The sequence below is a fragment of the Vanessa cardui genome, chromosome 6 (assembly GCF_905220365.1).
Source record: "Vanessa cardui chromosome 6, ilVanCard2.1, whole genome shotgun sequence".
Lineage (NCBI taxonomy): Eukaryota > Metazoa > Arthropoda > Insecta > Lepidoptera > Nymphalidae > Vanessa > Vanessa cardui.
Window position 1 is genome coordinate 9,790,715 of NC_061128.1, and position 27,751 is coordinate 9,818,465.

At 30.3% G+C, this 27,751-nt stretch overlaps 2 protein-coding genes across 8 annotated transcripts in view; both read right to left on the reverse strand.

Annotated features, from left to right (window-relative positions):
* Nucleotides 1–5,612: 5,612 nt before the first annotated feature.
* Nucleotides 5,613–27,751, reverse strand: part of LOC124530467 (uncharacterized protein ZK1073.1) — a 42,968-nt gene continuing 20,829 nt past the window's right edge. For 5 of the 7 annotated variants that reach the window (XM_047104645.1, XM_047104640.1, XM_047104642.1 and 2 more), the window contains 7 exons: nucleotides 19,373–19,423; nucleotides 17,470–17,533; nucleotides 16,910–17,027; nucleotides 15,986–16,307; nucleotides 14,289–14,416; nucleotides 11,590–11,752; nucleotides 5,613–7,175 (listed from right to left, as the gene is read on the reverse strand). In XM_047104645.1, the coding sequence (XP_046960601.1) occupies nucleotides 6,987–7,175; nucleotides 11,590–11,752; nucleotides 14,289–14,416; nucleotides 15,986–16,307; nucleotides 16,910–17,027; nucleotides 17,470–17,533; nucleotides 19,373–19,423 (1,035 nt within the window). In that variant the 3' untranslated portion in view covers nucleotides 5,613–6,986. Of the gene's footprint in view, nucleotides 7,176–11,589; nucleotides 11,753–14,288; nucleotides 14,417–15,985; nucleotides 16,308–16,909; nucleotides 17,028–17,469; nucleotides 17,534–19,372; nucleotides 19,424–26,784; nucleotides 26,987–27,751 lie in introns of those variants that run through there. The other 2 variants (XM_047104647.1, XM_047104641.1) reach the window with 2 other exon arrangements.
* On the reverse strand, nucleotides 7,662–9,264 carry LOC124530468 (retinol dehydrogenase 11-like). The gene has a single exon (XM_047104648.1). It carries the CDS (start codon nucleotides 9,072–9,074, stop codon nucleotides 8,076–8,078), a length of 999 nt encoding a protein of 332 aa, XP_046960604.1. The 5' UTR covers nucleotides 9,075–9,264; the 3' UTR covers nucleotides 7,662–8,075.

Sequence of the window (27,751 nt, forward strand, 5' to 3'; positions counted from 1 at the left end):
TAAAATAACATCATTTATTTTCGAAAACCGTATTTTATTTAAGTAATTATGAGCTTTAATACAATATGTATGACGTCCAACGTTTTATTAATCAAAAATAATCCTGTTTGTGTTAAACCAAGGATATTAACCTGCGTTTGTATTATACGTAAGCATTTAAAAAGAAATGTATTTATATATTTTTTAAGTAATCAATTTATTTATTTTTTATAATTATTAAATTAAAAAGGTAATAAAATTCATATAAAATAGTTAACCAAATTAGTTCAATATGAGTTCAACTTAAGAGTATTTCCTAAAAATAAACTTAAATATGAGTCAATAATAATAGAAATACGTTACTAAAATAACATCATTTATTTTCGAAAACCGTATTTTATTTAAGTAATTATGAGCTTTAATACAATATGTATGACGTCAAACGTTTTATTAATCAAAAATAATCCTGTTTGTGTTAAACCAAGGATATTAACCTGCGTTTGTATTATACGTAAGCATTTAAAAAGAAATGTATTTATATATTTTTTAAGTAATCAATTTATTTATTTTTTTATAATTATTAAATTAAAAAGGTAATAAAATTCATATAAAATAGTTAACCAAATTAGTTCAATATGAGTTCAACTTATAAATAAATAAAATTTTAACAAAAAGAAAAACCGACTTCAAACAAAACACTATTTTAAAACAAATAAAAATGTACTAAAAAGTAATAAAAATAATTGAATATTTAACATATTTTTGAGAGTCCTCCTAGGTAAAATGAAATGAAAAATATTAGACTACTTAAAAGTCGATTTACAATTATATAATGTAGTTATAATTATTGCTATATTTGGAGCCGGTGTCAGCCACGGGTACACGCTTCAACAATCAAAAGAAAGAAGCGATACGAGCCTCTTGATTGACCCAGTATAATATCGTATAAAAGGTAATTTGTAAGAATCATATTTCTTAAAGTATTCTCGTATTGTTTTGTGATAGATATAGTGTAGGTTGGCTGACACCGACTCCAAATATAGCAATAATTATAACTACATTATATAATCGTAAATCGACTTTTAAGTAGTCTAATATTTTTCATTTCATTTTACCTAGGAGGACTCTCAAAAATATGTTAAATATTCAATTATTTTTATTACTTTTTAGTACATTTTTATTTGTTTTAAAATAGTGTTTTGTTTGAAGTCGGTTTTTCTTTTTGTTAAAATTTTATTTATTTTTTGATTTTAAGTGAAGCTGATGTAAACTAACATTTTTTTTAATATGGATAGATTAAGCGTGCCATTTATATGAATCAGAAACTACTTCGGGGACAATTTCAAAAGAAACTTTCGAATAAAGCAAAAATAGATTTTCGAAAATGCGGCTTTAATACGTCATGCGGCATAAACTACAAGGTACCACCCTCGAATGAGCTGTAATCGACCTCAGTAAAAAAACTTTGCATAAGAGCTATTCGTATGCTAAGTCGTACATCATATGACATCACATCATATACACAAAATTTGATTAAAGACAGTAAGAAATTCTGCCCCAAATCGCACCCTAACTGTAAGCCGTTTAGGAGTTCCGTCAATACATAGTATAAAACAAAGTCGGTTTCTCTGTCCCTATATCTTTAAAACTACGCAACGGATTTTGATGCGGTTTTTTTTAATAGATAGTGTGATTCAAGGGGAAGGTTTGTGTATATAATAAATGAACAATATAGTAAAGAAACACTGACAATTTTAGAAGTTTGCAATGTGATGTCGTAAATAAACAAATTCTTTAGTATATTTAGTATCAGTTTTGCACCCGTGAGAAGTCTGGGCGGGTCGCTAGTTAATTATAATATTCGATTATGACAATTACATGAACATAACCACGTTCCGGAAGATGATTTAAATATCCAAGTAACCCATAAATAAAAAATTCGACCGAGTATTGCTAACGTGCTCCTCAGAATTGTTCCGTTTCCTCCCGCTCCCTTAATTTGTCATGGATCCTATACTCAGAACCTTACCAAACTTTCACCAAACTACCCTTAAAGTATGTCCTTTATAATTTTAAAAGAATCATCAAAATTGTGCTAACCAATTTTGAGTTATTCACCTATTTATCGCGCACATACATAATGCAAATTTAAGACTTATGTCGTTTTCATACGGAGACCATCATCGGAAAAAAATTAAAAAAAAAATGGGACCCCACGGGAAGCACTACCTTTCAAACAAAAAAAAAATTATCAAAATCGGTCCACCCAGTAAAAAGATATAAGGTAGGCATGAGGTAAACATAAAAAAAAAAAAAAAAAAAAAAAAAAAAAAAAAAAAAAAAAAATACAGACGAATTGATAACCTCCTCCTTTTGGAAGTCGGTTGAAAAATAACCCACTAGCCTTACAATTTAATATTCCAACAGTGGTCGAATGTTTCAATATAAACTCAAGGTTAAGTAGAATTAAATAATTATGAGTGAACATAAATAAAATTAATTAATTTTTAATTTTATAATGCCTACGCTCGTGTCATTGACATTGAGAATCGTTTCCTCGATCAGTCATTACTTTTTAAAAATATGTAGTAGAATGAAAGACACCCCTTTTGATTCAAATTTTTGGTATAAAATAATGTATATATTTATTTTATACATAATATGAATGAATCAATGAAAAATTTCGATGTGATTGCGTCATACTTAAATCGTAACATTGGATACCAGGTTTTCATGAATGTATGAGAGATCGCTATTCCGGCTTCATTAAATTGTACTTTCTTTCGTCTAGGTTTAAAGTTCAAATATTAATAAAATAAATGTATTCCTACCAAAGTATCAAAGATTCTCCAGTTATTAGAAATGTATCAGCTCGTGCAATTACATGTCCTATGGCAATGCTACGGCCTCCTCCCTATTAAAGAAATTTGGAGCCTGTTATGCACACGAAAGCGTGTTTATTATTCAAAAACATGCTACTTATGTACACGAGATAATATCAATCGAGGAATAGAAATGGTAAAAATATTTGTATAATTATCCATAAACAATTTGAAACTGGATATAGTGTTATTTATTACATTAATTTCACTTCGCATGTATTGAATTAATACATAAGACAAACAAAAAAAAAAAAAACCCGCTGAGTTTCTTTCGCCGGTTCTTCTCAGGTCAGGGTATTTTCTTTCCGAACCGGTGGTAGTGTTTCAATTGACCATCAATAAGAAAGTGTAATGCTTCTATATTGAATAAAGTTATTTGAGTTTGAGTTTGAATAAGGGGCTATAAAGAATGTATTTATCGAATAAATAAACATGCTATGAAAAAATACAATAAGGAAAAGATAATTCAAATATTGTTTTTAAAAAACAAAATACTATTTTTATTGTAAGTACGAAGTATTGAAAACCTTGTATAAATCAAAACATGCGATACCAGGGTTTAATAAAGGAGCGAGAGATCTCTCTTTCAGATATTGTTACATCAAAATTACACTTTATAGCAACTTGTTTAAAGTTACATTTCCCCAAACCCATCTATCTATACATCGAGATACAAAGTCACGTTGATTTCAAATCACGGAATACCAGGGTACTATGAATCCAAGATCGTTACCGTAACGCTAACGTGCTTTTTTACGTTTTAAGTTCTAAGCTTTTGTATAACATCTTAAACGTCCATCTAATATCATTGTTTTTATTCTTAAAACATCCGATTATACTTAATATTATTGCGTTGAAAATGGAACCCAATAATACTAAATATTACTGCTAAGCGGTATATAGTATATGTAATGAGTTAGTGGTACCTACCCAGACACAGAACAAAAAATAATTTTAATTTTGATACGAAATATTTATTTTCCTTCACATCGACTTCGTACTTCAAAATTAAGTTAAGTAGATTTTTAATTAACTAGTTACAAAGCGTTTTCAGCTAACGTCGGTTGTAAAAAAAAATACTTCGTGATGTTGTCTATTCGCCTCCCTCACACAAGTATTCGTAAATTATTATCTAACTCCCTTGCTTACGTATTATTTAAACTTACAAGCAGTTTTCTTCTATAATTAAATTTTGTTCTTTCGTATATTACCTTAAACACTAATCACTTTTAAATATATGTGAAATAATAATAGTCTTTTGTCCCGAACGGGATTTCTGCAAGCCCATCAGAGACAGACACTCATCAATTATTCAAACATATAGGTTTCGCCACGGGTCTCTTAATGACAAAATTATAAGTGCTCTTGCCACCATCGACGTTGTTCTTACTGAGCCTCGTGGAAATAGTCGTGATGACGTAAGAGACCTGACGTTATGTTGTCTTAAATTTTCGCGATTATTACACATTGGAATAAAACTAGTTATAACGGATTTGAATCGCGTATATTAATTATTTTTGACATCCCGACGTTTCGAGCACTTTACAGCGTTCGTGGTCACGGGTAGACAGTCTACCCGTGACCGACGACGACGACCGACGTGACGAACGCTGTGACCTGACGTTGTTTCCTTGGGATCGAGGATGGACCCTTATGTGGGACGCTACATTCGTTGATATATTAGCCCCGTCTCATATCCAAGAAACAATGTTATGAGCCGGTGCCACTGCGGAAAAAGCTGATGCAAAAAAGGACCAAAATATTCGTGTCTTATGTCAGATTACTTTTGGGACACAGCAACTTAGTACTCATGTTTGCTTGGTAGCCTTCGACAGAATATCGAGCAAATTAACCCTTGCACTGCTGTCTACAGGCGTACCTTAATTATATAATCATTTTTATAAATGTGAAAGTAACTTTGTCTATTTTTCTATTGATTTTTCATGGTATGATCATTGAACTGAATTTGATGATATTGGGTATGAAACGATCAATATTGTTTCTGAAGTCCAAGGACTCCAAGGACGAAAGATCAAACGCCAAAGCGTAGCTTATTTAAAATAAAAAAAACTCTTAAACTCTTTCTTCTTTTGTTTTAAGGTAGGAAATGAAACAAATTCGACATTCAAAACTATTTATTATAACGTAAACAATACATATAAGGATAATTTATAAAAATATTAACACAATGAAAAAAAAGCATAACTTAATAAAAAAACATCTATTAACATGAACTTACCATAACAAAGGAATTGTTACCGTGTTTTCTTCAGTTTTTCTATTAACAAATAATACATAAACACGATCATAATAAAACTTAGCTTGTTCAGTAACTAAGAACTAAATGTAAAAAAATAATAATAATCAAAGGCAAATCTGTAAGTTCCAATTAAAATTTTAATTGATAATTTTATTGAAAATATGTTAAATTAAATTATTAGAATTTTTTGAGAATTGTACAATTCCAAAATGGCGTGTTTTTAAAAATAATAAAAGTAATAACAAAAGAAAATTTCTCTCAAATTTAGCTTCTAGTATTTCTATTATAACATACACATTTATTTAATATATATACGACAGACACATACGAATTTAGTCCAGCTTGACAAACAACTTTATTGATTATGATAATTATCAAAGAACCATACTAAAATGAACTTAAATATATCATACCATTTCAAATCTAACGATAACTATAAGCTTGAACATAAATATCAATAGAGCATACAAACATACCACAGCTTTGTTTAACACAGCAGTGTATCCATCTGTATATAATCTTTGGCAACAATTTACTTTTTGTTAGGAGATGCGCTGATGAAAATATGTTTACATAAAACGATATTAATTTATGTAAGGAAACAAAGAAATACTAATCTCCTATGGAGATATCTTCAAAGTGACGATTCGATTTTGATTCATAATTGTCTGCACCAATATTACAAAAAAAAAAAACATAGTTGTTCTCAGTTACAAAACTACGTTCGCAACCTACGTTTAAAGTAACTTGAGATTCTGAATATTTCCATAAAATAACTTATTACAACAAAATAAAAAAGAGAAATACTTTATCCTCGATTACAGTCGAGAAAATTGTTCATAGAATATATGTTTTTATTAAATATTTTTAAAATATTATTACAGAAAGTTACTTGGTTTAAAAATCTATTAATAAATGATATTTCTAAATTCCTTTGGCGTTATAAAGCTAATTTACTTAAATTAACTTAAAATATTCATAAGTAATATATTTATCATTTGATTATATTATGATATTTGAACTTCGACTACAATTTTCTAATTAAATATGAAGATATACAAGAATATATTATTTACAAAACATATTTAAATAATTTATTTACTAAATTTCTTGCTTTTCTTTAATAATCACTTACTAATGTTTGATAATTTAAATATACTACAAAAAAAAGATATTGCGTTCTTCGAATATTTTCAAAAATCCTTAAAATTTTTTAGTCTTCTTATTCTTAACATTTATATAAATAGGCATATAATTTCAATCATTAAACAAAGTACATATTTATTATATAATGTGCAATCTATACGTATATTAATACATAAAATAACCTGTTATTGTATTACAAATAAATATACGTATTCATAGCATATTATTAAATCATTGTATAAATTAAAAATCTTTAGCATTTGCTACTCTGTAAGAACTAATGACACGAAATTATGATACGCAATTATGATACTTATGTCCTTGCGAAGGTTATGAATAAAAGAGTCAATATTGCATATCGCTTCGGGACTCTTCAAAACGGTTTTGTTATTGACTTTCGAGTAGTTCTTATAGAATACCACTACTGTACTATAATGTTTCTCCCGTTACAATGCACATAGTATGCGGTGGGTTTTTCAACTTCCATCAATGTAAGTCAAAATACATGTTTATTATTCATCGCACTATGTATAAATATTTCAAACAATGTTTTTTTATTTAATAATGAAACAATTATATAATCATAGGTTACGATGTCAAGATTATACACGTGATGTAATTATCTGTTGACTAATGACTTACAATTATATGGTCCATTTATTTTGATATATATAATAAAAAATACAATGAAAAATAAATGAAAACATATCTACTATATCTTACAATTTCCTCAGCGGAGGTGATTCTGCGAGACTCGGGGTAAGGGACAATCTCCTAATGTTCGGCTTGTCGTACTCCTCCATTGACATACCACGTGACATTCGCCGTTCGACTCCCGGTGGAGGTAACGACGTCAACTGGCTTTGACCTTGGCAGAACAGGAGTAACGATTGTGCTACTTTCGCCGGCTGTAAACATTTTTTAATGATAAATTTACTTGTTAATATTACATACGACAAAAAAAGATATAAATGTCAACACGACTTCCGTTAAAGTAATTTAAAAAAAAAAAAAAAACAGAACTATATGAGCCTAAAATGGAAAGGCCATTATTATATAATATCATATTTTCTTTATAGGATATATTATCAATAATTATAAATTTACCCTTTCATCACCATGTACATAATAATGTAATACATAAAAAGAAATGTTTCACAATAGTGAAACATTTCTTTTTTGAGTTTTGGTACCCCTGTTTTTGTCAACAATATGTCCGCCAATATCATTATCAAGTATCTTTCTACAATCACATTTAAACAGACACCTCTCGAATTTTAATTATTGAATAAACTCAGAACTTAAAATTATAAATGTAGGAAATTAAACGTAGTCAATAAAACCAGATATAATAATTTAATTAATATATTACTTCATAATTTATATTTTTCAGTATCGTATTTCTTACTTCATTTATTTACAAGCATGTCACATTACAAAATATTCGAAGTTTAATCATGAATATATTTAATGGTATTTTAAAATAGCCGTATTATTATTTATATAAATAATACTTATCTAATCTTATATGCGATTCGTAAAATCGTAAATAAGATTTTAATCTTTGGTTTAAGAAAATAAATAATAATAGGTATGAGTTTAGTTAATTTATATCATGGCTGCACTCAGGACCATTGACTTACATATTTGTTTTTTTTCTGCTTATATATGAAAACAATATATACAATACTGTCACCATTACCTTTATTATAATTTCCTTTAAAACAAAGAAATCATAAAATTCGATACGTTATTAACGAAGTTATGATTTATTTTTGTTCGAAAGTTAAATGGAAAACTTGTACCAATTATTTTAAGACTTGGAAACATTGTTCATATTCGTCCTCACACAAACCAATCAGTTTTCGAGATTCTTCCCAAAGTTTGCAGGCCAAATCGTCATCATACGCACTCTGTTTGGCCCGAGACAATTTGCAATTCTTGAAAAGCTCCCCACTCACGAGACCAGCCTTCTTATCCAATGCCACGTGGATTGCGGTTTGCGCGCCCTCCCATGGTGTCTTAAATAGCACCGAGAATATAAATGTTATAAAACCACCGTAGTACTTTCCTGCCGTATTGAAAATAGTAGTACCAACAGCACCTGGGTCCACAGAATTAACTTTAACATTGAATTCATTCAAATCCTTCAACCTCTTTGCTAATTCACGAGTAAATAATATCAAACATAGTTTGCTATTCGCGTACAATTGTATTGGATACCAATAATTTGGACAATTTATTTTGTCAAAATTAACGCTACCTAAATTGTGCAAAACTGACGCTGTGTTCACAATTCTAGAAGGTTCCAGGCTGTTTCCCGTCTTTCTCAATAAGGGCAACAGTAATAACGTTAACAAATATTGTCCAAAATAATTCACTTGCATTGTGAAGTTCAGTCCATCTTTGGTAGCAAAATCTTCGACATTACCAACACCTGCATTGTTAATCAAAATGTCCAGCCTTTTTTCAGTTTTAATCACATCCTCCGCAAATTTACGTATCGATGCAGTAGATGCAAGGTCTAGGAGTTTAAAAATAACTTCTTCGTTGCCAGTTTTGTCGACGATAAATTTCCTACCACGAGTACCTTCGTCGACAAATGGACAAGCTACGATCACTCGAGCTCCTCTATCAGCGAAATCCGTGGCAATTCGGAGACCCATTCCTGATGTTCCTCCAGTAACTATGGCAGTTTTTCCATCAAGTCTCTTTTTAGATTTGCATATTATATTGGTGTTTTTCTGATACAAGCCAACAACCATCCCTATCATTACTATAACGACGATTAAATACAGAATAATCATTTTTAGTACTACAGCACTAGAAATAATCTTCTAACAAATAATATTGCCTGACCCACAAGAGCGCGCCAAACAGGTCGCGGCAGCAACTGCACTAATCGTGGTTGTACAAGTTCCACCTACTTTTACTTTCATACGATGCAATACCGGAGACGTAGTATTAGTGTTTACTGGCGAGGAAATATCGTATGTATTGATGAACATGATGTGCGTTTTATATATCATTCGCGCGAAATAATCAACTTAGGAATAAATCACAATAAATCACAAATCATGATATTATAATAAAAAAATAAATGTCACCAGTTTATAAAAAACGAGTCAGCGCACATCGTAAAAAACAAATGATTAAGTGTAATTACTTTTAAAAATTGTTTTTTCTTATATATGTGATCCATGAACTCAATAACGTGCCTAAGTTCTTTTATCTAACAGCAAAAACCTCTATTTCTCGTCAGTAGATCGAAGCGAAGTGTACACACTTCATTTTCTAAAATATGTAATATTTTAAAGTTCAAAGGCCAACCTGTAGACGAGTCATTTGCTGTTTACAACGAAATTAAATCAAAGCAAATTCTGTTATACCTTTTGAATTTCCATAAAGTTTCCCGGGCGACCTGCTAGAAATTAAATATATTTGACATGACATGCATTGTCATTGTCAATATGGAAGTAGTATGAATATTTTTAAAAATATGTATATATGTGTGTAACGCTTGGTAGTGTGTGTATGGTAATGTGTGTATATTATATAAAATTGTTATATTTCCATCTCATACTCTCTCAACACAAGCTACAAAAATTCATACTCGGAGAAATATGAAATGTAGTCCTGGAGTTTTTAAGTGTTCATCTTTTTTATTCGCTTAATAATATATTGATAAACTTAAGGCAAAAATATCAAATCATTAAATGAAATTACTGCCACATTTATGTCTACTCATGTCGCTCAAGCGAAATTAATACCACATAATTACTTCGTAATGCTGTCCTTAAAATGAGTAGTTTATTAAGAAACTACATATTAATGAAGATGATGCTTGTATAGCTACAGTATATAACGATTACTTTCAAAGTTATGACATGATTGTATAGTTGGGTTATCTTGGGAGTGTCGAAGAAAAAGATGGTATCTTTTTCAGCAGCGTGTAATTAATTAATAGTAAATAAAGTTGCAGACTATTCAAAATTGTACCGCTCTTCTTTATATAAGAATGTCTAGAGCTAATTCCACTTAGGTGCTTATTTATGGATTAAAAGATTAAATTTATCGCAGATTTTCTTCTGACTCTTTCTTGCAGGTTTCCTCGTAATATTTTCCTTAAGTATCTGTAAATATGCTTGTTGCGAATTTGAACCTACAATCTTTCTATATATCACTTCAAAATAATCAAATCATAATGCTATACTCAAAATCTGATACAATACTGATCTGGTTATAATTTTGATTTGAGTTTTGGTATCTTATTTGTGCTCTTATTCCTTAAAACTGTCATTTTTTCATTTCACTTTTTTTAATCCTTTCCTATCTTCTCTTCTTCTTCTTCTTGTCTTCTCCCTCTATTTTTTTTGTTATTATAATTCTGTATTTTTTAAATAATTATCACCAATGTACACTTATATTGAATGAACTTACCTGACGGTAAGACGTTCATGATGCCTCTTTAAGAATTAAAGAATAAAAAAAACCTTCTTTATATATCTATATATCTGCGTCATGAAGACACCGATCCCGAGCGATATTCAAGATTCAAGATGGGTTCAGTCCATTACCACTCAAAATAATTTGTTTTATAGTTAATTGCCGTTATTTTTACAGATATAAATTTCTCAGAGCAAAAAAAATGGGTTTCAATTGTTAAAAATATATTTTTACTTCCATAATATATGGATATTCTTTATATTTTGATCAATTTATATTGATTTGTTTGTTTATAGGGCAGGATTATAAGGCGTTTATAAGTGGATATATTTTATTAAGACATCATGTTAACAAAGTATCGAAAGATTATGGTCCAAGGATAATTAGCCTATTGTTTAATGCCCTTGTATAATTAATACACATTATAATTCTTCTCGTCCTCTTATGAAATCAAATAACTAAACTTAACTTAGAAACATTCTAGAAATCTATCGTTTTAACACCTTATGAAGTTATCGATTTTAAATTTGAATATACTTATTATCGCGGATACATATGTATTTCTGCACCTTCCAAGTAATTACGCACCAGCAAAAGGCACGATTTTTTCAGAGCATATGTCTAAATCTAATTTGGGTCATTACTCCTCTCAATAGAATTATGAGAGCCTATAAGTCAATAAGCGGAGACAAAGATTTAGTTTTTTTTTGGTAATATGAAAAAAATTAAAAATAAAATATATTATATATATTCTAGTCTTATTTTTTATTCATGTATTTGGAATGTTTAAGTGTGTATTTTGTTGGTGATCTAATAAATAAATAAATAAGGAATTTTAAATATTGGAATGTTAGGATTTTTTTAAATTATACTTACAGCTTCAGACAGAACGTCACCAGCTCGCTCCACTTTGAGTATAGTGACCTTGTCCTTGTCGAGTTCCTTGTACATCTTCTCCACCACACTGGCGTACGGACTTAACATACCAGTGATCAGAAGTATATCAGGTTGACAGCCCTTAAGGATTAGGTCTTTGCGACTGAAACAAGCATAATAAAAAAAAGTCAATACAATCCATCTACGAGGTAAGTGCATCTTATGTTTAATCTTCTAAGCTAAATAATTGAAGTTCAAAGATTAAAAACTATCTAAGTTTTTTATGCATGCAATTTTATACATATCGTAGCAACGTTCTATCCAATTATAGTATTAAAACATTTGCACAATGTAACGATTTCAGGTTTAAAAGACGAAAGAAAACTCCTATCAAGAAATATACCTTTCAAAACCATTAGTGATCACAATGGCGGTATCAGGACATTAAAATCTACGTAATATTTATATGGCAAAATCGAGAACTAAAAATTATTACCATGTGCATGAAGTGAGTATTACCAGTTGACTTTAAAAAAATAACTTAGGGACAATTTTTTTAATACATATACTATCATGCAAAATTCCATTAAAATTAAGTCGCAGAAATCAAGACCTACTTTATTCAACGTTCACTTCATTACCGTATAAATTAATTAGAAATTTATTACACGTCATTTTGTTATGAGTCATGTGAATTGAACGTGAACTCTATTCAGGAATGCGATAAAGTTATTCTTAAAAATTAGTTTCAGTACGCGTTTAAAACATAAATGTGAGGGAAGCAATATATAACCCCTTATAATAAGCCTTCCACGTCTATCTGACTGTCTAATAATCAAATCAGTAGTATACTCCTTAAGACACATTCTGAAGATATTTCAAAATAGATAGAACTAGCTACCGAGACCAAAAGGCAAGGTCAAGTAGATAACGTAAAAATATTGCCCCTTGTTATATCTACAACGGGAGTTGTCCCAAAAGCCCTCTCGACTGGCCTAAACGCCCTGCTAATGCCCGCATCCACCATCACACTCATTCAGAAAGCAGTTATTCTCAACATTTGGCGTCTCATACATAAATAATTCTTGTCATCATATGCTTAACTCTACAAAAGCTGATACACTTCGCTTAGGCTCGTGTATCTGTTATATTACCCCCTTTAAAAGAAAAAAATAAGAAAAAAAATGTAATATTACGTACGTATTACCTTAGTAGGAAATTAACTCGCACTTGGCCTGTTTTGTCATATAGAATAAATGGAACAAATTTTAACGAGTGAATATTCTTATTAAAAATAAAAAAATAAAACGATAAAACTTAATTGTATATTGTAAATGCGATATCACGATTGTATTAAAATTGTATTTTTATAGCAAATTAACCTTTACAAGAAATATTTATGTAACTGAACCATTTTGTATTGCTTTCCCTTTCGATAATCGTGAAAATTTTATACGAATTATTATGTACCGAAATAAAGCAAAAACAAATGAATGCATAAGAAAATTATATAAACATGTTTGTATTTATGTATATACATTTATTGACTTGCTAATTGCACAACGATTTAAATATTTCTAATTGTTTTGCGAACTAATAGCCTTTTACAATATAGTTTGCAAATAACTATCATTAGGTACATAGTAAGTAATTGTATTATATAACAATTACTTTTACATAGGAATAAAATTTAAATATTTGTTTAATACATACCGTATATTGTAGAGACACACTGATAATTACAGAGTTTTCTAAAACAATCACATTATTTGCTTTTACATTGCAAACACTTGCTGAGCCCTATGGCATACGAGTACATCAAAATAATGTACGACGGTATTATACGCCTTATAAAGGTCGAGAAAAGCCTACAATAGTATAATTCTATCTCAGGAATAAAATAACTATTTTTTATCCTTTACTTTTTACAAGAATAATGGCTTACATAGCATTGAATCTTATCCACTGGAGTACTTGGCGGATCGCTAGTTATTTATAAAAACATTATTCAATAATTTATTTTCATTATATTTTATTCTGATTACTTAAAACAAAATTAAGTTTCAATTTTATTTCTATAATGGATTTATAAAATGTTACATTCATTCTACAATTTTGTTACATGTAATATTTTGATCTTAGGTATTTTTTTTCATTTCTCAACTCTATGGCAGCCAAGTCCTACAATTCTCCGTTATTTCCTGAATTTGTTGCCTTCAAATACAAAATAGATAAGGTTTAAATAGCATCGCAAATACGAATTTAAATTTATATACACAATTCATTTAATTAATAATGGTAATCACGGAGCCATTAAAGATTAAAGATCAAAACGTATCACGCGGCGGCGCAAAAAGAAACTACACTACTAAAGAACAAAATAATGATTTCTTTCAAACTATCACTATCAAACAACCATAATTTCTATATTTTTTTTATGTTATAAGGGGCAAACGGGCAGGAGGCTCATCTGATGGAAAGTGATTACCACCGCCCATGGACATATGCAACACCGGCGGCAATACAGGTGTGTTACCGGCTTTTAAGGAAGGAGTACGCTCTTGTTGAAGGTTCTCAAGTCGTATCAGTTCAGAAAAACCGCCGGCGAAAGCTGGTTCCGCAGAGTGGTTGTGCGAGGTAGTGTAGATAGGTATTTATTTAAACTATGATCAATGATGATGTGGTGACCGTTTACTTACTTGATGAAAGCACGCACGTACTGCTTGATGTTGTGCGTGTTCAAATTCCCGCGGAGACGCGAGCGGTACTCCGAAAGCATGCGTTCTCGCTCACGCTCCGCAGACTCCGTAGAATCACTCGTGATTTGCTGTTCAAATAAAATATCATAATTAGGTTCCATTCATAACATATACTATGGCTCAATCATTATTGTTTAGTCTCATTAGACTAGTTTATTTCAGTTTGCAAAAACATCAAAATACATGGCGGTACGATCTGATACATGATCTGATGATCTGATACACTGCCGTGTTTAAAAACAAGATAAGGAGAACAGGCGAATTGGACAGGATGGAAATATTCTTTTTGTTTACAACATTTTTTATTCACATTCAAAATATAATTAATGTTTCGTAACTAAAACTCGCCAACTCCGAATACATAAGACAGACCGTAAAATTAAGACGACGGACTACAATTAAAAAAAAATGTTTTATTTTTAATTTTCAAGAAATAAGGTCCTTTAAAAAAAGATAACGTCATATATACAATAAACGGAAATAACGAATTAAGCAAAAAAAATACACAGATATATATAGATAAGATGGAATTTAGTAACATTTATACGAAGGAAACAATTTATCAAACAATTAGGCACAAAAACAGCAATAATTATATGTTTTTAGTAAATATATTTAAGCAGATGCATTTTCCTTCGTACAAGTTATAAAGATATGTATACATATAATGTTAGTGCTTGTTAGTACAATTATTTATTTTCTTAGAATAGTAAATATGGTTACTGTATAGAAAGCTTAAAGTAGAGTAATAGCAAAGCAATTTTTAGAAATCGTCAGTAATTATGAAAATATTATATTGTTAACAACTATTGAAGATATCATACCACCAATGAAAAGTAGGTATTGTATGATATAGAAAGCAGCGATTAGTTGTAATTTTTAATAGATTTAAATTCGTAATAATATAGTCATGAGACAGGAGATTGTAATTTGTTCTTTTAATAGAAAATAATGAAATAGGAAATCTTAATGGACGGTATCAAATGTGATCAGCTTCCAGTAAATTTTCGTGAAAACTCACTGACTTCATACGACGACGACAATATCGTAAGAAAACGGATGGAATGAAAATCTGCCATATGTATATCTACGAACCTTAATGAAATTGGGAGAGTGTAGTGCAACAAGTTTGAAATATTCACGGGCAGTCAGTTTTTACTGCTAATTGTATTTATTAAAGAAAGTGCAAGTTGAAATTCTAAGAAAACAAATAGAAGACTGATAAGGAAAATGTTTTATAATGACAATTACAAATATAATCTATAACTACTTAGTTAGTTACACACACAAAAAGCAATAACACACACAAAACAGAAATTAAAAAACAATCAACTATTTTAAAAGAAAACACAAGAAAAACAAATTCCTTACCTGGTTGACGGTTCAATCGATATAACTTTGGACAACTGTATTTGATGACCACGTTTCTAAGAATTATATTTATATTTTCTTATTTTTTTCTAAAATGACAATGATAATATAAATGATAATATAATGATAAAACTCCTTAGGCTCCATTTATATTTGTTTAAAAATCTATCCAAAAAAAAATGGAAATATTTTAAATTGAAAAATACCGTTGTCCAAATTTCGCATTAGTTTTTAGTGATGTTAGTTGCAAAACAAAGAAACATTACCTGATAGTTATAATCAAGGATCTCGTTCGTAAAACTCACGTGTCCGAACTTGTGATAGATGAGAAAATCTTCCTCCGACTGGGAGAAATTAGTTCCTCTCCAGCGTGAGAACCTCGTACGGAACGCATCGGCTACTGATGAAGTAGAGCCCGTGCAGTTGACAAGAATCAGACCGAGGAGGCGACGCGGATGGGCCAATCCACAACGAGCGAGGATATTCGCACCAGCGCCTTCCCCAAGCCCCACGGCATACTTCACGTGCAAGAAGTCCAACACCGTAATCATGTCTTCGCCAAGAGTTTGCAGCGATGGGAACGGGTAGCTGAAATTATTAATAATAATGAGTAATACTGTAATAATTTATGTTCATATACAACGAGTAAATATTTGTTAAATAGAATTCATTAAAGTTTAAATTATAGTAATATTTATTTGCTGTTTAATATGTCTCAGTTGGAATAGACATGTATGTGTTTGGAATCAAAAAAGAAACTTCTTTTACAGGGCTTACAGTGTTTGTGTGAAATGGCAAAAATCATCGGACATAAGGACAAAGCATTATGCCTCTACGAGTGATTTTTCTCTCTTTTTCTCTTCTTCTCTTCCTGTCATATACAACTTTGTATTACATTCATTCAACTTATTTTTTGTTATCCACACTAAGGTAATAAAGTAGGCTAGTTTGTTTTAAAGTTAATCTTCCAAATTCGATACAGTACGCATTTAAAACATATGTGAGGAAAGCAAACCATATAACCCCTTATTATAAGCTTTCAACTATCTGGCGGTCTAATGACATAGTCACAAGGGACGTATTGCCTTAGTAGACGACTGACTCGCAATTGGCCTCTTTTGTCACATAAAATAAATTGAAAAATGTTAACCAGTGAATATTAAAAAATGAGTGCTACTCAATAAACTTACGATTCAGGTAGATCAGGAGAGTTCTCTTCATGGCCCGGAACATCAACGTGTATAAAGCAGGACCTCTCCTTGATCTCAGCCATAGCCGGGTGGTTTATGAAGTCCACCATGGAAGTGTCTGCAATTAAAATCAAATTTACCATTATCCATTTAGTTAGTTTATTACACATGTTAAGTAAAAGGTTTGGAATATGAAGATGTAATTCACCATACACAAAGGATGCCTCCATTCACCGCCAAGCAATATGAATTATAAATATATTTAAACGATCGTCAGGCTCAAATTTATTATAATATCGTCGTTGATTAATGTTAATTTTAAAGTACATCAGAGTTTTGAAAATGATGAAATTAAGTTTGTAAAATTACATCACATAGATCAAGATCAAGACATATAAATCTTAAAATTCATTTTATCCTAATATCAAACATAATATACCTTAAAACATTACAAATTCCGACTACTCGTAATTCAATATAACTACCGAAACTATTAGCAAGGTTACGAACTTGTTATATGAGGAACCTTATAAGTGTGACATGAAAACTTTCTGACTTACGATTGGTGCCGAGATCGTGAACGGTTAGGAAGACGCATCTTTTGTCCTGCTGACTCAAATCACCCTGGAATAACAACAACAAAATTTAAAAAATGTCGACGTCCTCTTCCTACCCCTTTTCTTGCTAGATTTAATAAATAATTACTAAATTCTTAAGACATTTATAGAAATATAAGTCGGTACGTGTTGTAAAAGCACTTAATACCAAAGTTAATAATTTGAGTTTATGGTAATAAATAATATATAATTTCAAATATGATTTTGAAAATTTCATTGTATCTGTATTCGCAAAAACTATTTAATAGAGACATTTGGTAAACTATGTCATATATACTATAACTATATATATAAACCAGGATTAAAAAGTCGTTTTGCTTGTCGTTAAAATGTAAACTAAATAATAGTCCAGCCTATAAATATCTTACTGCTATAATAGTCCAGGGTCTTAATAAATAAATTGAGCATAATTCCTCTAATTACTCTGCAATTCATCGTATAGCAATCGCATATGTATATAAGATGTAAATTTTCTAGATTTTTTTTTCTTAAAATCGTGCGTGCGTGCATGTGTGTGTGTGTTGTCGTTGCAATACAATGTTAAAATCAAACAAATGAATAAGTTGTTGACGATTCTAGCGAAGGGACACATCGTACATATAATAATAAAAACCATATTGTATACTGTACATAGTAAATATAATATTATAATAATATTTACATAAAAACTATAAAAATTACCTGTCCATATTTTGGAATGTTTCCCTGGTACGCAGCATAAACAAATTTGGAATTTTCTTATAATTAATCAACGTTATAAAAATTAAATCAATCAATAGACCAATATTTTTCTCATTATAACATATTGAGTATCGGTCTATACAATCACGAAGACGTATATTTCTTTGCTGTTTTCTCTTATAGGTCTCGCGCACACTAAGACATCTTGTAAGAACGAGTGTCACTCATACTAATGCAAGCCGAATGCCGATAAATTAATTAATTAGGAGGGGCGCGCCTTCGTAAGTGAATAGATCTATAAGTTCAACCGATTACAAATCATGTTGTATCACTGCTTAAAACTTTTTGTCCCATTAAAAGACTTCATCAATATTATCACTATTTACATAACTATTGGTACAATGATAGAACGTTTCAATCTAATGTGAATAAAGCCTTAAATTCATCATAGTATACAAAAAGTCTTATATAATAAAATATTCTTAGTCAAGATTGCAGAAATCGAACGTCCAACTAAAGTATTTCAGTAGTAGTAAAAACTATTTTAATTTAAAATCTTCACCTACCAGTAATACTATACTGACAATGTAGATATCTTGAAAACATTAGGGCTAATATGTCCCTTCGTCAATTTGAATGCAGGATAATGGCGTCGGCGTTATTGCCAATTTTCTCGCCACATTTACGCGATAAATGAAACGTCAAGGATATTTTTTCTCGCATCGTTTAGTATAAGGCCAGTGTTACACAAAAGGAAGATTTGTTTAGTAGGTGTAGAGATTGGGTTTAGTTTCATAAAGAACAGACGAAAGGCAATCAACGCAAATGTGATAGACATTGAGAATATCATAAAAGCGTTTTTCAATATATTCGATATTTAAAAAAGTGGGTTTATTTTGCTGTGTTACACCTTTATAATAATACTGAGGATTAAATTGAACATACTGAAAGATAAGATAGTGTACAAAGTAATATCATTTGATCATTAAAGTTTTAACAACAATAAATATATAACACACGAAATCATGTTAATCCAGGGAATAATTTTTCAGATGATATAAATTGCAACACTTTCATAGTTATTTCTAATTCATTATTTAAAAAAAAAAAAAAAAAAAAAAAAACAGTAAAAACGTAAAGAATAATTACAGATAAATACACTTACCTGAACGTGTACATGAATATCACCACTGCGATCTGTACTGACAACGTATTTCTGGAACAAATGAGAAAACAATTCAGTGATATTATTATATTCAGTGATAGTTAACGTACAGTTATGTGTAAGTTGTCACGTTCGCCCGAAAACACTGTAAGTATAAGCCGATTACACCAACACAGCGCAGCCATTCTTGGGATCTGAGATGCCCCTTTTTTATAATAATCATTAGTACAATATTAGCCAATTAGCAATAAACGTTTGTTAATAACAACTGCATTTTTGACAATTGATTATAATAGTAATATTATCGTTTAATTTTGCCTAAAAATAAAGTTTACAATTTTACGACTATTATTTATTGAAAAAAATGAAATAACCTATATTGTACGACGATATTTAGATTAAAAATAATTTAATGAACGAGTGTCACTGTACTGTGTGTACTGCATAATGCGGCTCTATCTTACACAATTTCTTTTGTTGTTTTTTTTAGTATAGTTGGGCGCGAAAAAATGCGTTTTTGAACGTTGATTGAAATAATTGTTGTTGGAATTTTATTAGAAGTAAAATTAAAGTGAAAAATTAATCATAAGCTCTCAGTACCGCACAATATATGTAGCTTAAAGCTAATCGCATCAAAGAAACTAAATTTAAGATTTATTTATCCGTTGTCCTACATTCACTGGAATGGGCTAAATATGTACAGAACAAATTGTACTAATATATAGAAACGGACTCGTACACGAAGGGTTCCGTACCACTATTTATAAAAAATGCAAAAAGTCATGTCTGTTGTATGGGAGCTCCCTTAAATATTTGTTTTATTCTGTTTATTAGTATTTTTTTATAACAGCAATACATACACCGTTTGTGAATAGTTCAACTGTTTAACTATCACGGTTCATAAGATCTTCTAAAAGTCTTCTAATAGGGTCCTCATTTACCCCTTGGGTACGGAACCGTGATAAGGTTATTGTTAGCTTCTTGTATGGCGATAACTTCTTGATAAGAATAAGGATTAGAAAACTGACTGACGAATTGGCTTACATAAACAACCAATAAGTACCACATGATTATAACTTGATGCCTGATTGAATATTACGTAAATATTTTTTTTTTATTTACGTAATTTCATTTAACGCAGATATCCTTCGTCTGTTATATTATCAGAAGAATTAAATTGATTTTAATTAAAATTTAACAAAACCATCACATAAAATAAAATAAAAAATAATAAAATAATCACAGTATTGAATCGTAAAGACTCACAAAACATTTGTAGTTTTAATTTGCTCAAAATTTTATACTTAAAAATATAGTATATTAATATAAACCATTCATTATATTAATAAAACGCTGCCAAGTATTGTTTATACGATGTTATGCGCCTATAATTACGCTAGCTGGATTTATTAACGGAAGACTACAATAGTATGTTTTGTTATTAAAAGTAACAAGACCTAAATATATACATCAAGAGAGATCAAGAACCTGGTTAGGTGACCTCACCTGTTAGGAATATGTGTAACTAGTTAAAAAGTAGTAATTGTCTATAGGAATTTTGAATGTCTTTGATACTTTATTTGACAGAACGCCAAATCTATGAGAAGCGTCTGTGCGGATTAGTATTGAGAGATGTAAGAGAATTAAGATTTGTGATGGTGAAATACCACTAATTAATTTCAAACTCTTATCGATATGTCTCTTGTTACGGATAATTTTTACACTTTCTTGACATTATTTAAGATTAACTTAACTCGAAAAAAAGAACAAAACACTACGCTACTTCAAATAAACGAATTCTCTGAATGTGAAAATAAAACAAAAACGGTTCATTTTCAATTTTGTGGGTAGTTATAACACGAAAACTATAGGGCAGGTAAGGAATTTAACATTAGCAAGCTTTCTTGTTGCAAAATTTTGTTGACCAGTGTAATTAACCTTGAGCTAGACACATCTCTATTAGTTATAGTGTTGCTGTCATCTCAATATTTACAAACATAAACGCGTTCCATTTGCTTGTTATGATTGTTGCATTTTGACACATAGCCAATCGTAGTCGTACGAATTTAGTTTTAAAACACATTCGTAACGTGTAGCTGTGACGGTTACGCAATTACAAATCTTATTACTGAACCTTAAGTGTGATAATGGAATAAACAATAAATATACATATATCGAACGCATAGTTTTATGACAACGGTCGTAATGGGTCTATATATAAAATGTACGGTTTTCGTCATATTTACCCGTTGAAAGAAGATAATAACGTACTAATGTAAAACTACACTGAAGTCATCGCATATAACTGACAATAAATGGCAGTGTGGAATAAGAATCTATTACCTACGTGCCTTTATTACTTACGTGCCAACCAGCCAGTGTAACTACAGGCACAAGGGTCATAACATCTTAATTCCCAAGGTTGGTGTCGCATTGACGATGTAAGGAATAGTTAATATTTCTTACATCGTCATTGTCTATGGGTGATGGTGACCACTTACCATCAGGTGGCCCATATGCTCGTCCGCCAACCTATACAATAAAAAAATCGTGCTCTTATTCGTTGGTAAAAATAGCGTATATTATTGGTTCAATTTTTTTTTTTAAATAAATATGAGACAACATCACATACATTACTCTGATCCCAATGTAAGTAGCTGAAGCACTTGTGTTATGGAAATCAGAAGTAACGACTGTACCACAAACACCCAGACATAAGACAACATAGGAAACTAATGGTAATCTACATCGACTCGGCCGGGAATCGAACCCGGGACCTCAGAGTGGTGTACACAACCACTCGACCATGGAGGACGTCAAAAATGTTTGAATTATTTGTTTGTAATCATTCCGTATAAGTTTATAAATTGAAAACTCTTTCATACAAATTAAATTGATCACCATTTTGTAGTTTCGAAGTCCCTTTATATAATAAAACGAGTCTAAGAATATCGACGCAATAGTAACAAGCAATCGATAACAATTGACCAATAAACAACAATAGTAATAACCTTGAGACGTATTTAGCTGAGGGCTGGAATCGTTGTGGGACGGTCACTTCACTACCTATACATATGTATAATAAAATTGGAGTGTCTGTTTGTAATATTTAAAAAACTTCTTTTTACTAAATGCATATGTATGTATCTATGTAGGTATACATATTACATATACCAAAATAATGTGTTTTGCCTGTACGTCTGTTTGTTTCGACAAATCTCAGGAACGGCTGGACTGATTTTAATGAGAATTTCACTGAGCGGTAGCAGATATAATGAGGAGGTACAACAATATTTTTTTATTAAATTTACGCACAGCTAGTATACTCTTGAAAACTCGAAATGGACCGTTTTGTTTTTAAAAAGTTAATCAATTACTCGTGCGAAATGTTTTAACAGTATATAAATTTAAAATCGATTTAATATTGTAGAGAGTGCGGGGACTACTACACATTATTATTAATATGAGTCTAAAGATTGTTGACTAGGATCACGATGTCGCAGACACTATACTTGGTTTAAATAACTTCCGCCGTATTAAAATTCTGTTCGTGTAATGCAATGATATTCTAATAAACATTTACTAGAACATCATTGGTGTAATGTAATATGTTTTTTGAATATTTCATACATTTGTGACACTTTTGTTTATATCTTTTTTTTACAGTAAAATGAGAGCTCTCATTTATTCTATGTATTAAAACAAATAAAAAATGAGCGGTTGTAGCTTTCTAGGTTTTTTTTTAAATTAATCACCTAGATTCAGTTTAATCTGGAAGGAGACTTCTTTTCTATAACATCTAAACCCACTAATGATTATAAGACTTTTTTTTTGGGAAAATGTTACCTGTAATGAAATTATTATTGTTTTATGGCTCATTGCAATGCTGTCGCGTCACGTTAACTGAGTTCGTTTAATTGTGTTCCGTATACTTAAAAACAAATATAATACGCAAAGCAGAACTTTCGACTATATTAAAAAAAATTAAAGCGACAAAATTTGAAAAGATTAAAAAAAAACGAGACCGAATTTAAAAACAAAATACCATTTTCCAAACGTCCGAATTTTATTCTTAATCATAACCTACTTAGTTTCAATTAAATCGGCTCAGTTAATCATGTCAAAATTGAGTTCAATACTTCCATATCGATCAAATATGATTTTGATATACCAAAACTGAATTCGTCTTTATAAAGTGGACTTCAAAAATCTCTTTTACGAGACAATGAAGTCGCGAGCCGGCATAGATTGATAAATTCAACGCCCACAAGGAGTGTTAAACTGAATTGTTTACAAATACTCCATAACCTTGGCGCGCTTATACCCGTTACTGCTGCATATTGGTGTAAATAGACTTCCACACGCAGCTCAATCACTTTCCACTAAAATTTGCATTCAATTAATAATTTGTAACTACAAACTACAATTACGCACAATTTGCCGCTTTTCTATTGTTTTAAACAAGACGAAACGTTCACGCAATATATTTAGTAAGACTAAAGTTGTTGGACTCTTCAAAAAGAAGAAAAAATAAACGATCTGTCAAAACAGAGTCACATTGATAAATTGTCCCACTCTTTTATAACAGCAATAGTTTCATCTTAGGCAATGCTTTTTATAATCCTAGCCTAGGGTTTTTCGATCACAAAAAAATATCTCAAGGAAATCAATCAAACCATTCACAATTCAAATTGCTGGAATAGGCCCAGAATGGCCAAAATATACAGGCAGTTTTGCTGATTACTTAAGCATTAGAAATACAAAATTACTTCTTTGCTTTTGGATATTTCCCTTCCAAAAGAAGAAAACCAGATACAAAGCGTAATACTAAGCTATATAAATCACGTATAAAATTCAAATCTCGTTAACATCAAATCCAATGAATATTGAGCAGAGGGTTCGATTTTGAAGAGGCAAAACAAAACAGACGAGATTGAACGCAATATTCGCGATATGGACCACTCGATCAACGACCGAGTGACTAATTGTATTCTGCGTTCAAATTTTATACACAGATTAAAAATAAACCATAAAAACAATACTGGAATTTTTCCTCAAAAATATTGTTTAAAAGTGCAAATACACATGATTGCCTGTATAAGTATTTATCGTTGTACTACTACATAATCCATAGATCATTACTTTATGTCGTAAGTTAACTTAGTCCTGTCATACTCATATAAGATTTAAATTCTTAGTATTTGTCGCCCGCGGCTTCGTTCACGTTTTAGGGTGTTGATTGTCATGTCTTACAACAATAACAACAACAATGGCAACAACAGTAGCCAAAAATTTGCTTCACACCAAATTTCATCAAATTGGTTTGGTCTTGAAAGAGCGACTGACAGACAGACAGAATTACTTTAATATAGATTAACTTCTTATTAAAAAACTATTCTTTAACATTAAAAACATTTTCTTTTTTCAAATGTCGAGTCCGTCAAAGCGAAGTTACCGGCTGGGTCAATTGATCAGTCCATCGCTATCAATACGACTTGAGTTTCCGCCACTCGTCTCATTAACAGCAACTCACACAATAGCTACGTCATTTCCTTCAGGAAATAATCGAGAAATCTTCAGTACAATTTCCCCACAGATATCGATAAAATGAATATTTATATTACCTAGCTCTAAATAATCAAAGTGCCTCAGATAAAGAAATGCCTTCCTACTTCAATTAATTGGCAGAATATTTTGAACGTACGAATAACGAATGAAGTAATAAAAGTTTTGATGGGATTAGTGTTCCATATTTTCTTTAAAAACTATAAAATGCTCTTTAATATTCATATATAAATCGTATCAAACCTTTGGAATTCACGGGAAGATGTCGGTAACCCCATTTTTTATTTTCAGATTTGTTTTTGTAACAACTCTTTCGATACGGGAAAGTATTATACGATGCACCAATTTATTTTCCATTTATCTGTTACTTCCTCCGAAATTTTCTGTTTTCTGTTTTGATTTTAAAACTCTTTGATAAAAAAACAACACAAATCCAATTTCTTTAGTTGAAAATTAACAAATCTTAATACGTATAAATCGTGTCACCTGCTTTATATAATTACTAATTATATAAAGCAGGCAAGCAATAATTTTATTTAATAAAATATATGATATTTGAAGTAGTTTTACTAACTAATGAATCCCACTTACCAAAATCTATTAAAAGTGCTAACGAATTATATCTTTACTTATTATTCCTCCCAAAACGTAAAGGAGAAATAAAAAATCGTTTTATTAAAAAACATAAAATGACCATAGCGCGACCTCCCGGTTTCAGTATAAACGAACCGGGTCACTGGTTCGTCACTTAAGCAAATGGTAGATTAAGTAAATGGTGGAAACCATTTAATTATTAAAACTACATAAATGTTCAACAAAATTGGCCACACAATAAAAATTTAATCAAAATCAGTCCACTCGATTATTTAACGACTAACTTCTGCAGTCGGATGACGAGCGGAGGTTAACTCCGCTATTGTACCCTATCTATACAACTAATAAAATGTTTGCCGAAATTCTATAACGATAGGTTATGTAGTGAAGATCCTAAAATATAAGACCAAACAAACTCACTTTTAAATTTATAGTTTAGTTAGCATTACTAAGTAAACAAAACATCAAGCAACTAATAAATCTCGCCGTGAAAGGTACATTTACATTGTTTTTAAAATTACTATAACAACAGATCATTTGTCATTTTGCTATCAAACAAATGTCTCGAGAGTACATAGGAGTACTTCTATGAGATGCAATGCTCACAGCTTGTAAATAAAAACACATAAAATTACACCTTGATTGATATTCACAGATGCAACGCCAGTACTCAGTACACACTAAGATTAATAAAATCTATGACGCAAAAGTACACAGTACGAAATGAAAAAATTAACAGAACTCATTAGACTCGTCAATATGGGTATTAGTTATTTTATCTGTATATAAAGTTTTGGAATCACTGACAAAATGTGTAAATTAATTAAGGATAAGGGATTTGCTTCCTGTAAATATTTATCTATTAAATATTAAGACGATTGTTATTTAAACAGCTACTATAAGTAAACTTCATGATAAAATTAAATTTTTATAATATTTTCTTATAAATATAACCTTTAATTTATTAGACTACGAAACGTATTAAAACCTAAATCTATCAATTATATAAAATAATATATAATCTTATTTATTATTGAATAAAAAACCTGTATAAAATTGCTATTCCTATCAACGAGTACCTAAAAGATATTTAATTGGAAAAAATAAAACAAAAATTATTGCCTTAGATGAGAAAAGATGTATATTTAAACAGTAATAAATGAACCCTAAAACAACAAAATATCTATTTGAATAACACAAATAATTAGTTGATAAAAATCGACAAAATATACTAAAAAATCATTAAAAATTACCTGAAACCCTTTTTCGTCGGCGTCAGTCATATTAACCGAAACGTAATACAATACGGAAAATAATTTTATAATTAGAATACACTTGCAAGCAACAAAACAACAATACTACAAATTGCCTAAAAACCCGGCGCGAGTGTTCCGTATGCGAGCTTGAAATGCAATGCAAGGCGGAGGAATACGTAGGAGCGTGAACGATACTTTATACGAGTACAATCGGATTCAAATGTTGAATCTTTACTTCTAAATAATAAACTAGCATTCAAACTATTTTAATATAAACATGTTGCGTTTAAATTCTATTTCCGATACTAAAAGCTTCAAAACATTATATTAGACAAAAGTCAAGCGAGTGTCCACATTTATGTTTTTGTCAATCGGATTTAATACTCTTTAATATTAAGAGAAATTCGTTTATTTTATAATTCAAAATAATTGATACAAAACCTTAATAATAACATGTATATCATATCCTTATGATCATTATTACATATATTTTAAAGTCGTTGAGGATTTTAGTAATATTATTTTTTATCCTTGCAATATTTAAATTGGTCACATAGACTTTTACTCAATGAGATAAATAGATTCCGAGAAGATAATCATAATAGGTATTTACTTCTGTACTAAGAATTATCTCATCGATGGTACTAGACTTTAAGAGCAGCGAGCCAAGAGGATCGAGCTGCCTATTAGGCTCTTACCACACTATCAAATGATGTAGTCGTAGATAATTAATCGAAAATGTAGGAAGTGCTCAAACGCAGTATATAAACCCACAGTTATAGATGCATACAATCAACTTCGCACAAGTACAATCATGTTTGTACAAAGATATAAAATTTATGACACTTTTTAAATCGTACTTATATTTGAAAAAAAAATCTCTATAATTCTGTATGTCTGTAATTACTCTTACAGAATTTTGGCGTTTGACTGTTGGCGTTTGACATTTAGATTGTCGTGTTTA